The 14,826-nt window shown below is 42.0% G+C and overlaps 1 protein-coding gene across 3 annotated transcripts in view; it reads right to left on the reverse strand.

The window, feature by feature from the left end:
* Positions 1-14,826, reverse strand: part of SPIRE1 (spire type actin nucleation factor 1) — a 134,015-nt gene that overhangs the window by 18,186 nt on the left and 101,003 nt on the right. For 2 of the 3 annotated variants that reach the window (XM_054284551.1, XM_054284549.1), the window contains exons 7-10: positions 11,216-11,302; positions 10,712-10,841; positions 7,121-7,162; positions 71-234 (exon numbers count right to left, since the gene is read on the reverse strand). In XM_054284551.1, the coding sequence (XP_054140526.1) occupies positions 71-234; positions 7,121-7,162; positions 10,712-10,841; positions 11,216-11,302 (423 nt within the window). The remainder of the gene's footprint in view (positions 1-70; positions 235-7,120; positions 7,163-10,711; positions 10,842-11,215; positions 11,303-14,826) is intronic. The other variant, XM_054284550.1, reaches the window with a different exon arrangement.

The raw sequence follows: 14,826 nt of genomic DNA on the forward strand, positions 1-14,826 counted from the left end.
GTTCAGAAAAACTAAGAAGCAAGACTCAGTTCTGACAAATTGAGAAGCAAGTTGTGTCCTGATTTTTTACCTCTGAATCTGAGCTGTCAAGCTCAGCCAGTGTGGGAGCCTTCAGGAGTCTCTTGCGTTGCACTGTCACCTGTGTGGCCCCGTTCTGCTTTCCTTGGGGTGCCGGGCTGCCGTTCACTACAGAGGCATCCGCTACTTTTCTGCCAGCCTCTGGTGTCGGTACTTCTAACAAAAGAAACAGAACAATTGGTGTTTGCACCTGACATGCATTTTGCCTTCTCAAATCTTACTGTTAAGGCAATACACTCAAAAGGAAAAAAAAAATTATTGTGATAGTTGTATCTGTGCAATTATTACTTTAGTGATTCACTGCTCAGACAATTACAGGCGATGGCTTGCAGTACAGAAGCAGTATGAAAGAATGAAAGCAGTGCAAAAAGCAGCATTGCATAATGCTAAAACCCAACCTCACACCAACACCAATCAGCTTTAAAAAAATTGCCTGTGTTAAACCCGAAAATACTCTTCCTTCAAGCTACAGCCTGTAATTAACTATGTAACAAGGACCAGAAGAATGCACAACCATATCTGGGCAAGTGGGTTTCCAGCGAATCTGAAGACATCACCACACAGAAATTAGGAGGTTTAGCATGGAGTAAACCCAGTTTTTCCTGTGAGGACAGAATTGCACTTTACTCTGCAGGATACAGAGAAGGGATGAAAATGAGGTAAATAATGAATGTTCATCAAACACATGCACAACTCTTGGGCTTGCTTGGCCTTTTGTATTAAAAACAGGTCTGCGAGGTCAGACCTTCATAGAACAGCAGAAACATGATGCTCCAGCTCTATTTTCATCTACATAACTTTTACAAGGATGAAACTCCACTGAGTAAATTACTCAGGATTTCTGCCAGTGTGCAATGAAGATGCATCTTGGATAATGTAATCTTTGTGTCTGCTGTGCTTAGCCTAGCTTAGCTTTAGACATTAAGATAATGACCTAGCCTTTGATATTTTAGGACAGCTTAGAGTTTGGTCTGATAAATCAGTTTTATCCCTGTAAAAGTACAAAGTACAGTATTCCAATCTGAAGAAAATTATGTTGGAGGGACAAGGAAGAGAAGCTTTTAATCTCCCATCTGCATGTATGTCTAAGCAGCTGGTCTTTCTGCAAATGTGTTTTTCTACTCATGTAATTACAGGACTCCTTCCCCAGCCTTGTAATAACAAGGTACCTCCAGGTATTACAAGGCTAGGGTAATGATGAGTAATTATTCCCATTTTTATACAGGGAGAAAAGAGGCACAGAGGGTCAAGTGACTTGTACCTTAGGTTACTGGGAGGACTGTGACAGGGAAATGTTATCACCCAGATATTCACAGTGCCAACAATGCAAGTACTCACACATCACTTGGAGTTACTTACAGTTGCCCTGGTATAAACAGACAGTCACTCCTGCTACAACACCATTTGCATGGATAAAGCCATCCTTGCACCAGGTAAATCAAAGCTACACACTACACAAAGCACAGCTACAGAAGTAGGTCTGTTTAACAACATTTTCACCACAGCACCTATTGAAATAAACTAAGAAAATGAATAAGTTAAATCAATATATTTATTTTTAAGAATTATCCAGGTTATTGTTAAATGCTGGAAACGGATCTAAAAAGGAGAGGAGGTACATTATAGTTGCTACATAAATCATATCTTCAACTGGGAGCATAAGAAAAGGCAATTATTTGAGCTAATAAAGTCATGGTGACATTCCAGCCCTATGAATCTGTGTACTACAGTGTTATTACTGCCTTCAGGTCCTTCCTACAGAGAGCTGCAATCAAAGACTTAGTCTCCCTAACCCTTACTTCCTATCTTCAAAGGCTTTGCTAATGGCTGTCCTGACTACCACAATGGCTTATAGGTCATGGGTTTTCTTCCTCCTGGATTTCTGTGGGTACAGCATGGGCGTCCCCCACATCAAATGCATTCCTGCTCTGCCAGCAGCTCAACGCAATTCCAGAAAGGGACAGCAGGAAAACAAAACCCAAACTGCCTCCCCTCCCTGCTGCCAGTGACACTTCTGGAGACGTCATAACTAGCTGGCATGTAGCTGATTGAAGAAGTTCTGAGTTTCCCAAATGATCAAGAACAACCTTTGATTTGTCTTTGGATGGCACAGGGCAGTTCCTGAAGAGACCATCCAAGGAAGCAGCCCCAGCACCACCCCACAAGAGCCAAAGGTGGTGTCCCTTCTCCTCTAAACCGCCTGGGTGGGGACTCCCCTGCCTGGTGGTAGGGAGGGTGAAGAATGCCCTGTAAGCACTGCTGGACTCACTGGGAGATAAATGATGGAAGGCCAGCAGCACTGCTCTCCTGCCAAAAACCAAAACACACAATAGGCACAAATGGGGAAAGGAAAAAGGGGGGACACCACCAGAGACACCCCCTATGGCAGGGGATGGAATGTGTTTTCACATCAAAAACTGTTTTCTGGTGGTTTTTGCTTGCTTTTTTTTCTCCCCAAGGAATACAGGCCAGGTTTGAGAAATGGAACTCTCTGGCCCATTTTGAAAGTAATTTATGTAGCCAATAAAGACCTAGGAAGCCTAAACCAGCAGTCATTTAAAGTCAGGCACATGCGAGTTCTTCATACATATTGCTGAGTTGCTCGTATGTTGATTCAAGCCTTCTTGAAACACCAAAGAAATTTTAGGTGAATCAAGAAGACAACCCATCATAGTACTTGTTTTCAAGGTTTCTTCAGTAGGAAATGTGATTTATCATCATTCTTTCCTCTAGAGAAATAAAAAACAGGGAGTTTTTGCAACTTTCAAGCACGAAAGAATAATAATAAAAAAAGAATAAAATTAGAAAACAGTCCAATCTATAAAATCCATTTGATCAATCAAGTTCAATTTATCATTCTTGCACTTACAGTACTGAATCCATGTGAATAAACGGATTATCATAATTTAAGGAAAAGATCATGAAACATTGAAATGTTTCAGCTCAAATTTTGAAACATTTGAGGTGTCAACAAACAGATTTCAAGAAAAAAGCCTTGTTCTAAAATAAAAACCAGAATCTGTTAGCAGACATAGACCAAAAAATGATTAGTTTGTTTAAGCTGTTTTAGTGATCTGTTTGGACAACAGAAACATTCGCAGGTGACGAATAATCACAGAAACAAGATAAAACTATTTAGGATAATCAAGTGAGAAGCAACAAAGAGACTAGATCTTATAAATATGAACATGACAGAAGAAATAAATGGACAATTCCTTGAAACAAAACTTAGATATATTTTTTTAAAAATGGATAGTATTTTACAATTTCTAGGCTCACAGAACACTCAAATATTTTGATGATTTCAATGACATTTAAAAAGGCTTGTGTGAGTTATAGCCTGGGGCTAAGGATTTATTAGAGAGTCAGACCAGACACGCTGGGGGAGTGTCATTTCTCTGTGTTTTCAGGCAGCAAGTACAGAGAACAGTACCTGAAAATTGGATGATTGTGTTTGGTTTCTTTTGAGATTTTCTCTAAGCTTTCATTACAACAGGTAAATGAAAGAAGGCAAGGTCTTGATTTGATTACTTGATCTTTGTGTTGGGCTTCCCTGACCAGCCTTAGGAAGGAGGAGACAAAAAACCCCCACTGTAGGATAATATGAAATGTGCCTTTATTTACTTGTAAGATTATGTCTCGTGAAACAAGGAATTAAGCAGACCACAAATTACATGCAGACCTCAGCAGCCATATACCCATATGCTGTCTGCTTCCTAACCAGCTCTCCTCAGCCAAGAGTGATGACAGAAACCTAAATTTTCCTCTATACGGGAAATGTACTCCTTGGGATTATAATTTTTTACACTGAGTTTAAAAGAAGGCTAAAATAGATTTGCAGAATTATTATATGTTTGCTTTTTGCTGGCTATTATGTCGATAATATGGTGGGACATATTACATAGTAAGTAAAAGTAACAGAGATGTGCTCATTTCACTGGACTTCAGATGTTAAATTCAAACCTGAGAACGAATAAATCAATCTTGCTGTGTTTGCATCCCATGTATCACTGTGCTATGTAAACTAAAGAGTTTACAAAGACCTGGTGCCTCCCACTGGTCTGAGACAGACATAATCTAAAGGTAATAATCCCCATGAAATTCTATGCTAAATACTTCAGTTTCCTCTTCTCTCCCTACCCACCTCCCAGTTCCCCCCTTCCCCCAAAATGTACAAACTGTTTCTGAAATAACAACTTCAAAGCAGCAATGCACACAGCTTTGAGGTAAGAACTGGAGTCTTAAGAGTGGCAATGACTGATCTTTTGAGCTGCATTCAGCACTGCACTGAATTGAAGCTGCTTTTCAGCTATTTTTCTATTAAAGGAAGTGGTAATGACTGCCCTGGTCCCCAGTTGTTATCTGAGTACCTCTCAGGTAACTCACTACAGGTAGCTACCACTTGTTCCTTCTATTCTACCAGAAGGGAAAAGCAGTGTAAAAGGAGACCCCAGGAGCCCCTCCTCTCCTCTTCAGGAGAACAGCAGGCAGATGTGTGGAGCTGGGCACTGTGACACACCACCTACGCTGGCTTGGTGCCAGCAAAAGTCTTCTCAGGATTCTGCATCCTCCCCATCGCAGGCAGCATGAATAATAGAAACCTGCACCCGTCCTTTAGCACTTAGCAGGAAACACTTCTCTTTTTCAGCTGGTTTGTGGGGTTTTTGCGACAGCAATTCCATCAAGCAGAGTGCAATGAGAGCAGTGAAAAAGCAAGTGTGTGCAAGCAGTAATGGAAGCACAGTACAGCCTCTCTGTCTCTAAAAGAATGAAAAAAGTAAAAGCACGTGAAGCAACAGCATCCAAAATTACTGCTTATCTGCTTACTATCAATATCCCAACCCATCTAATTCACTTTACTGCTCATCTGGTGTCTCTACCTAACTGGAATGTTTTAATCATCCTGAATTTACTTCTAAGGACACTTTATCAGATCACTCAGTCACGCCATATGATGCTACTTGCTGAGAACCACATGACTTGCAAAACCAAAACCAATCACATTTGGGAGATGGATAAAGAAACCAGGAAGATTCTTCAGTGGTCAGTCAAAACCAGCAAATCCAAGTACATTACAGATTTTTAAAGTTACTTCTTCAAAAGAAAAATATTATGGTTATGAATGAATGGATTACAAAATACTGTTTGAATTTAAACAACTGAGGATGTCTCAGAATTCTTAGAAATGAAAGGCAAAAGAAGAAGCAGACAGACACACATAGAAAGACAGATCTGAACATTTCCCTTTAGCTGGTCACTGGCATATTCAGTTTTATATTCTTAAAACTAGAACTTTTGGCACATCTGAAAGTAGCAATACTTTTTGAAAACATAAGTTTGCCTGTTTATGCTTCTATCTGAGGCCCTGGGGGCCCTGCAGCTTTCAGGGGAGTAAAATATGATGCCATGTACATATGTAATGTGAATCCCAGCAGACAGCTGTAGTAGCTGCACCACACACCACGAGTGTAAGGTTTCACAAAAAGGCTCGAGCTGCATTAACAGCTTGTCACCACCTCTGACAGCAGAGCCTGTTCCTTCCTCCCTTCCACCCCTGCTCATCAGCTGCCCTCCTCAGCCAGTTCTCTGATCATCTGATCACATAGTAGGCAGGTTGCAATCACTCAAAGAGCAGAAGAACAACCTGGTAAAAAATATTAGAAGTATTTGTTCCTGGGTTACAGGAGTTTAACACAATCCTCTTGTGAATAAATGAGCAGGACTGACACAGAGAAGGGAGAGAATCACATGCTTAGAGGGGAGCCTGGGGAGGAAGGGAGCAGTGAGAGTCCCTCCTCCCCTCTCAACAGTGGCAAGCTGTTTCCCTGGCTCAGTCACAACAGGGAGCCATGTTCACAGATATGTCACTTGTGAACTGTGTTTCCGTATTACATAAATGCTGTATATTTTAGATAGAACTTCTATGTGGTCTTTCTGGTTCACAATATGCCAGCATTTCAGTCAGATGTGGAAAATAACCAGATGAGGCTAAAGGATGCATGAAAAACTGAGGATGTGAACTCTGCTGAAGTCCTAGATGAGATGTTTCTATCTGTAACTCAGAGGAAGGAGGGGAGGTGGTACATGGATTTATTTGGAGACTTTTTTGAGAGTCACCTAGGGGAAATTAGATAAGAGCTAGCTATCTCCTCTGTCAACAAACCTTTGAGCCTGATGTTGAATATTTCCAACGTCAATGATGGAAATTTTGGGCCTGATCATCCAGGAAATGTTAGTGTATAATGAGGAAGGAATGAATTCTTTTCTGGCTACTAGGCTATCTGACATTGCAGTATCCAAAGGGCAGCAGGTTTATACCGCTGCTGCATGTCCTAACTAATGGCTCACCAGAGGAAACCTGAAAATTTATATTAGATAGTTGATGAAGGGTCACCTTTTGGATCCTCTGTACCTGCTATTACCAGAAAACCTATTTGTTCTAACAAGTAAAGAAGGAAGGTTTAGCCTTTTTGTTGGTGAATGTCTTTGATTTCATACCTCAGAAAGCTTTTGCCATAAAGACACTGCAGAACAGACAGTTTCTTTCTAGATCAATATACATAGGTATATTTCATTTAATCTAGAAAGGTAGATGAGTTCAAAGCTAGTTTTAGGATCCTGGTGAGAAATGAAGTACTGCAAAAGATGGTCTAGTCAAAAAGTGAGTGCAAAGACGCAGAAGTCAGATTTATCAACAAATAAATCAGACTTGAAGGCAATGCTGAACTCTGCAATCATTTTAAGAGTCTGGAATAGCTCTCAAAATAACCTTATTTTGTTTATTAATTTAAGCAGAATTGCAGCATTCTGGTGAATACACTCTGTATTTCAGGTGAAATGCAGATGTTTCCTGTTCCTAGGCATCCTTTTATGGCAAGGGAAATGTAAGTATTAATAACTAATTATCTATTTTTTTATTTTCACTGACCATATCTTGGAAGAATCCCTTCAAGTTTCTTTCTTAGATGGGAATTCAACAAACAGATGGAACAAATTTCACAATAAGCACAACAACCACGTCAGGTGGTGCAGCACATTTTACCTGACAAGTCAAAACTGTAAGACATGCTAAGTGGCCGTATTGCTGTAAAAAAAGAAACAAACACAACAAAAAAAGAAAATGATTCAGCTCTTAGAAAAGCAGAAGGATAACAAAACCAAAATATTAACTCCACTTGAGACATTTTGGACTCTCTTGCTTAAATCCAAAATGTGTCAGACATACAACTGCTTCACTGTAGTAATGCTCAAAATCTGAAAACTACAGTAGCATAAACGGGACTTGCAAACAGAGCAATTACATTACTAGTAAATTAAGATTTTTGGAATTCAATAAATCAAATATCAAAACAAGAGACAAATATCTAAAAAATCTTATACTCTAAAATAAAATCACCACAAAAGAGCAACAGGAAAAAGGGAAAGAGAGAGAGAGGAGAGAAAGAGCTGGAAGAAAAAATTGAAAGCACAAAGCCACATTTCACACAAGTTTCAGTGACCTGAAATAAAGATATTTCTAATTTTTTTAAGCATAATCTCCAATGATTACAATTAAACTAATAAAGAGAGACACCCAAGCTAAGCTTGCGCAGTAGAGCAATCCTCCTTGAAGAGGATGGAAAAAAAGGCCAAACAAAATCTGATTTGTGCTGATTACTGTTCTTTTTAAAAACCTTAGGTGCACTTAGCCTTTAAAATGCATCCATAATATTATTCTCTTCTTCCTGGGCCTCTGATGATTTTATTGTTAGATAAGAAAGTGGTCAGATGTTCTTCATTTCTGGAAAGACCTATCCATATTTCCAATTAAACACTGTATTCAAGGGGCAGACCCTCAAAATATTCTTCAACTGAAAACAAAATTTCAGTGCACTAATCCAGATAAGTAGGCCAAGCCCAATGACAAGAATGTGCAAAAATGCATCAAAATTGAAATCAGCTTATGTGTTTTACTTGACAGGTGATCAATCTGCAAGCTGGTAGAAATGGCCTGTCAGACACACATACCACCATTGCCCTAAAATATGTTTATAAAAAGGTTGTACTGGGACAAGTTTTGCTCATGAGAATAATTTAAAGTGCTGCATGCAGTAGGTGGCTGACTCAGAGCTAAATTTGGGAGTCAGGGAGTTTTCTTCTGTATTCATTAACAAGAAATTATGCATAGGTAATAAGCTACAGTAACAGTACCAAAATTTCTGTCCATACTTAGCATAAAGGCACATACTTAAAGCAGAAGGGTGTTTATCACCTGATGCTGAGACATTGATAAAACCTGCACATGAAACAAAGTTTTCTGCAAGCTCCATTAGCTCCACTTGCCTGAGTCACAGACCCATGGTTTTAATTAAAAGCACATGTACCTCAAGGCTGTGCTTGTCTCCATGGCTTACAATGATGATTTTATGGGGTCATTTGAAAGCTCACTCCAACTCCTCTATGCAAACCTCTCCCTTTGTGAGCACAGTTCAACCCCATTTCCAAAGCAGGTTTAGACTGAGACTGGCCAGGGTAGAGAAGATCCTGCCTGTACCATGTGTGGTGCAGAGAGAGGCACAGAGCCTGTGGCTGCTGAGGAACACATGCCATAGGTACAGCCTTATCAGACATGAGCAACTGCAAGAGTACAGCCCCCACTCACCCCAACAGCCAAGGGCAGTTGGGCTCTTGACTGTTTAAACTGAGCAAAAAGGAGTTTGGGACATGTGAAACACACCTTATGCTCCTGAATACATCACTGTAACGTGCTATTTTTTTCCTCCTTTTTGATAGCAACAAATATTTCTGTCCAGATGGTGCAAGTGTCCTACATGGTGTTTCTACTTAGATTTATAATCCTTAAACCTCATTACCTTATATGTTGTTACAATAAATTACATCCAGTGGTCATTTAAACTGTATGGCAGATCTATTTGTGCCATACTGAATGCCACTAACATTACTCTATTCCCAAACTGCACAAGCACATTCTTTTTTAAAAGGAACTTAAGGTGTAACAATCATTCCACTTGTGAGAAAGAATGAAACCTCATATGTCAACATAAGGAAAATTATCTTAAGGCCTTTGGTCTTTTTAGTTCTTCATGCTAGCAACTAATATATACTTGGACAAAAAACTTGCATGCATCTAGTTTTCCCTTCCATTAATGTGGCATTTAATCCAGTCAATTCACTGGACTTGACAGGAATTACCCCAGTTCCAAAACACAAAAATTTAATGCTCTGACAAAAAGGGAAGAATAAGTGGAAGACAGGTATCCTTCATTGGAGGTAATGCCTTGAAATCAGTCCAGAAGTCCTAAGCAGTAGTAGTTCAAAATTAAACATCAGTTTTAGAAACTGTTTGCTAACAGGGTTTGATGCCATTTATATCAGTTAGAAAGAGTAAAGGCTTATTAGATCATATTTTCTGCCCCTGAGACAACATGGTAGTTCCTAGATGCACAATATATAAAACACTGAAACTGAATGTCTGAAAGAAAAGTAAGGAATCATTCCACATTCCTACAAGCTTCCTACATTTGGAAAAAAAGTCTAGGCCTGTGAGAAATGTTAATTGATACAGCAAACATAAACTGAATCCAAACCAGAAAATGGAAGGCCCAAAAAACCAATATTTGAAGCACTGTTGTTTTACAAAAACATGGAAGCATTCCCCAAACTCCATTAAGCACTTCAAAAACAATGCAACAAAGCAAGACTGATGGAATTGGTTTTCTCCAGAAACAACGGGTTGTCACAATCCATTTGAATCTGGACCAGTGCCTTTGGGCACATGTGGCAAGTACAAATATCTTTCAAAAAGCAGTGACAGAGAGTACGTACATGGACTTTTGACAGTTTTCAGCCATAAGATTCTACATTTGCTCTTTAAAAATTTAGCTACTTCAATTTTTCTGATACAGATAAATGCACTACACCTAAAGCAATCTAAGTCACTACGTAAGCCTGTATTTGTCATGCTTTTGCCATCAGAACCACTGAACTAATAATAATGCAAATGGGTGACTGCTGCATCGCATAGTATTTGCATCATTTCATAGTGGTTAACTGAAAATACACTGCAGGAATGGAATGCTTTGCAGGGCAAGTCTGAATTATTTTCCCATGAAAAGACTGACAAACATGTTTTCCATAACTTGGAAAAGGAAGCAAAGATTTAGATACAAAATAAATGCAACAGATTCAATAAACAAAATAAAAGCCAATTTTAAATTAAAATAAATAAGTTGATGCTAACAACAGGAAGCAAAGAGAATAAATTAATTACCAATCAACATGTAAAGAATACTTGCAGATAGTCGAGGTATACTGCACTAGAGACAAGCAATACCTGTTCCATTCTCAGCAAATCTAACATAGACTGTCATGTGCAACAAGCAATACAATACCATTCCATTCATCTAATATACTAAAAACATGAATGGAATCAAGGTAAACCATTCAGTTTCATATTTTAAAATATAACAAAGCACAAAGATTGCACAGCCCTAGAAAAGTCTGTAGGTTATTTCTTTTTCTGAAGGATTAATTTTATCTTTGGTGACATCTGCACAGATGTGGCTAAAATTGCTGCTTCCTGTGTGGGAAGTGTTGTGTGGATGCTGCAGGTAAAATCTGGCCATGTGCTTACCCAGCCTGCTCCGCCTTATCTCATCAGGGGAGACTGGACGTAACTTCCTCTCTGCCTTGATCTCCTCCAGGATCCTCTCATGGAGGCTGCGGGGCCGCGGTGGGGTTGGTTTCAGTTTCCTTGCTGAGGCCTTGGGATACAGAGATAATCATACTGACATTAAAAAGTGCATCCTTGAAAGGAGATTTCACACTTTTTTGGAAAAAAAATGTGGAATGCTGTGATATGATTTTACATATAATCAATTTCAAACCTCAGCATAAATTGAAAGAGGGTTTTATGCATTGTGGTTCCCTAGGGATAAAGGGCTGCTGGCAATAACAGCTGTTAATTGGGATGTGCAACATACTACACATTGTTCTTTTAAGGGATCCTGTTCTATGTACAAAAGACGATATTTTTGAAAGCCCTGGCAGAAAATATGATGTTTAGGTATTTGCTGGAATCAAACATGCTTTGAAAAGCCACTGTTTTGTATGGAATGAAGGCCACTGGATTACGTACAGGATTTAGTGGAGGTCGCGATCGGATGAAATCCAGGATTATTTCATGGGCACTCTTTTTTAATCGAGGTGGGATGTCACCGTTGACCTGGAAAGGAGAAAGTGAAATATATATTGCTGTGTTTCACATTTATATTCATGCAGATGAGATCAACTGGAAACTCACAACAACCCTGACAGAGCTGCAGTGTTCTGACACCTGCACCAGACATAAAACCCCACCAGTCCTGAGTGGAGCAACAATCCACATGCAGAGCACAGGCAAGCAGAAAAAAAGGTACTTAGCAGCTTTTCAGTTTTGCTGATGGCTGCAAAATAACTCCAACTGCAGCAGCTTTAAGCAGCAATATTGAGGATTTTGAAGTAATGAAATCAAACATCAAGACTGCAATTGTGTCTATGGGAGAAGTAGGTTTCCTCACTGTAAATCACATTTTCTGCAGCAGAGGGGCTGGGTGAGGGTTGTTTGCTTTTTTGTTTTGTTTTCTCCAGAGACACCTAGACATTTAGATGTAAAACCATATACAAGACATCACAGGGAAGAGTCATCAATTGACTATAAGTACAGGATTTAAAGAAGGCAATGGAAGCTTTTATATCATATGAAGAATGTATAAATTGTAAACTGGGAATTAGTGTGTGGGATCTCAGTCTCTCAGAACTGGGGTGCAGGGTGAACCAGACCCCCCCTGGGGGGCTCGGGAGTCCTGGAATGCTGCCAGAGATGTCTGGTGGCTGGACTTTGATCCCACATGGGAGATGACATCAGTATGAGGACGGGAGGATTTCACTGGGGTGAATGGTGAAGGGACAAGTTAATTGGAGTGTGAGATACAGGGTTTAAGATTTCTGAACAGGGGGGTCTAGAGAAGTAAGATGGAGGAATTGGGGCGTGCCCTTCTCCTTCTTCTTCTTCCTCTAGGCCTCCATCTTCTGTGGTGATGTTGGCACTCCGGGATTGGACCTTACTAGGGGAACACTGGTTAAGAAGGGTAGAGGGTATTGGAGAAAAATGATAAATATTGTATACGTAACTCCGGGTATAAAGATAGGTGACCGCCCCAGGGGCTTTCAGTGTGTGCCCATGGCTGACTGCTGAGCAGAACTCTGTCAGGCCAAGAGAAAATCTTTTAGATAAGCAATTAATAAACACCAAGACCAAGAACAAATCTGAAGCTTCCTCTCGTCCTTTCGAACCCGGGGGCCCAAGGCCATCTTTGGGCTTTTCCCCAGACCATCTGAACAGCCCAGAAATCCCACAACTGGCGTCCGCTGTGCGGGCTATCTCCCACCAAACCTTTCGGGGGGGGGAAAGCCCTGAAGAGCTGAAGAGCCAAGAGAACAGCACTGATAACTCCAGAGGAGGGAAGCCTGAAGAAAGAAAGAAGAAAAAGAAAAAACCGGCCGGGAGAAGCTGCAAAAATCAGCAGTCACTGAGAAATCCCATCTCTCAGCTTCTGCTGAAGACAGCTCGTAGCAGAGCGGCCTGGACTGGGACCAGAAAGGCGCCTCTGATCCATCCCTCGTAATCTGCTGGACGGAGAACAAGGGCCTCCAGACCACGCTGGCGACAGATTCGGTAAGAAGGCCAAAATAATATTATGGGGGCAACACTCTCCCAAGAACAACGGGAAATCTTATCCACCTTACAAAGTGTAGCAGAATTATATACAGAAGGGATCCCAAAGAAAGAATTAAAACAGCTGTTATTATGGGCAAGGCTCAATTACCCACTTGCAGAAACATATCTTTTGTTCGAAGTCGGGTTTTGGCAAGAGATTAATAGGCATTTATATATTTTAGCAACAAAAAAAGATGAGACAGCGTTAAAGCTACTCTCGCCGGCAAGAATCATGTTACAAGGTATTGCAGTCCAGTCTAAAAAACTGGAAAAGCAGCGAGAAGCTGCGGCACCCTCAGAGGAGGGGGCGGAGCGGCAGAGCTCCGGGAAAAAAATTGCTCTGGCTTTGAAAGGCCAGGGGGAAAGGGCTCTCGAAAAAAGAGAGCAGGAAAAAATATTAAAACCCCCGATCAAAAAATGCAACAAACCCCAAGGGCGTCCTGAAACTCCAGAGAGTGTGGAGGAGTCAGGAGCAGAAGGGGGGGAGCAGGAAGATAAGGGATCGGGGGGGGGGCCTGCTCGCGGCGAAAGCGGCGACGCGGCGGCGGCGGCGGGCGCGAGCAGCGCCGGTGAGGATGAGGACACGCCCGCGGAGGGCGAAACTCGCAAAAACCGGGGGATAGACTCACATACCAGCGCGGGGGCGGCGAGCGCGCAAGGCGGGCTGAGGGAAAACGCGCAGCCCCGGAGGGCCGCCGCGGCGGGACGCAGGAGGCGCGCGGGTGTGACGTCAGAGCCGGTGCGACGATCAGCTCGAATCGCGGGTAGAGCCGGGGTGCCGGCGGGGGAGGCGAACACAACATCAGAGGAGGAGGGGTCGGATTCCGGGACAGACCGAGGGGCGGGAACCTCGGAGGTGAAACAGGGGGGAGACGATGATGACGTCACCCTGGGGGACACCGGAAGTAGCTCAGAGAGCACGCACGCGCAGAGAGTAAGACGCGGGCGGGCCCGAGCCCGGTCCCCTGTGACGTCGCGGGTGAGGAGGGGCCGTGTTAGGGATTCTACGTCCCGCGGCTCCACACCGTCTCCAGATCTGGTGCCTTTAGTCTCGAGCCTCGGAGTTTCAGTTCCTTCCCTCCATGGGAGACGCCGAGCCGGAAGAGGAACTGGGGCAGTCGAGATTGCACCGTCATCCGAGCCAGGGAGGCCGGTGACAGCGCCACCTAGTGGCAGGAGGGCAGAAGTGCACGACATGCCGGGTCGGCTCGGCGGAGCCACAGCGCCATCTCGTGGCGAGACTGCAACAATGCAGCAATTTTTTCCAACAATATATAAAAAGAAAAGCACCTCGAAGAAAACAATGTTAACACGACAAAGGGATTATCCATCCACTTCGGGATTTCATGAAGATGATGAAAGCTCAGATGAAGAACAGCTACAAGGGGAAGATGTCATAAGGATCACAGCATCGGAAGGTGTCCCAACATGGATGCTATCAGCAGCAGAAGCAGCAAAAAGCTTCTTGCATTCATTCGATACAGTAAAGAAGAAATATCAACAGGATCCTCGAGTTTCCTTTTCGGATTTAGGAGCAAGGCCAAAAACCTCAAGGCAAAAAATGAGACACTATGAATCACCGATGACATCTACAACACCATTATTCATGCAAATCCCAATGGAATCTGATGAAGAGGGGTTTCAAGAGCCGGTGAAGACAATGGATTGGAGGCAAATCAGAAAAGCATTGGAAAAGGAAAAGCATTTATTCCCGGGATCAGGGGATTTGACAATGCCAGTGACATATGATGCCCAGGGACAGAATCCAAGGTGGGAAAGGATGGGTCATGAGACACTCAAAGACCTAGGGAAGGCAGCTCAGACTTTTGGGCTGAACTCACAATACTTCAAACAGCTATTAAGAGGGACATTCTCTATGTATGATCTCACACCATATGACATTCGAAGTATTGTGGCAATGATCCTCACTGACACACAGAGTCTTGTCTGGGAAAAAAGGTGGAGAAAATATCTTGCTGAGTTGCGGAACA

The sequence above is a fragment of the Melozone crissalis genome, unplaced genomic scaffold (assembly GCF_028551555.1).
Source record: "Melozone crissalis strain CALT ecotype California unplaced genomic scaffold, PUWL_Pcris_2 ptg000042l_1, whole genome shotgun sequence".
Taxonomy (NCBI): Eukaryota; Metazoa; Chordata; class Aves; order Passeriformes; family Passerellidae; genus Melozone; species Melozone crissalis.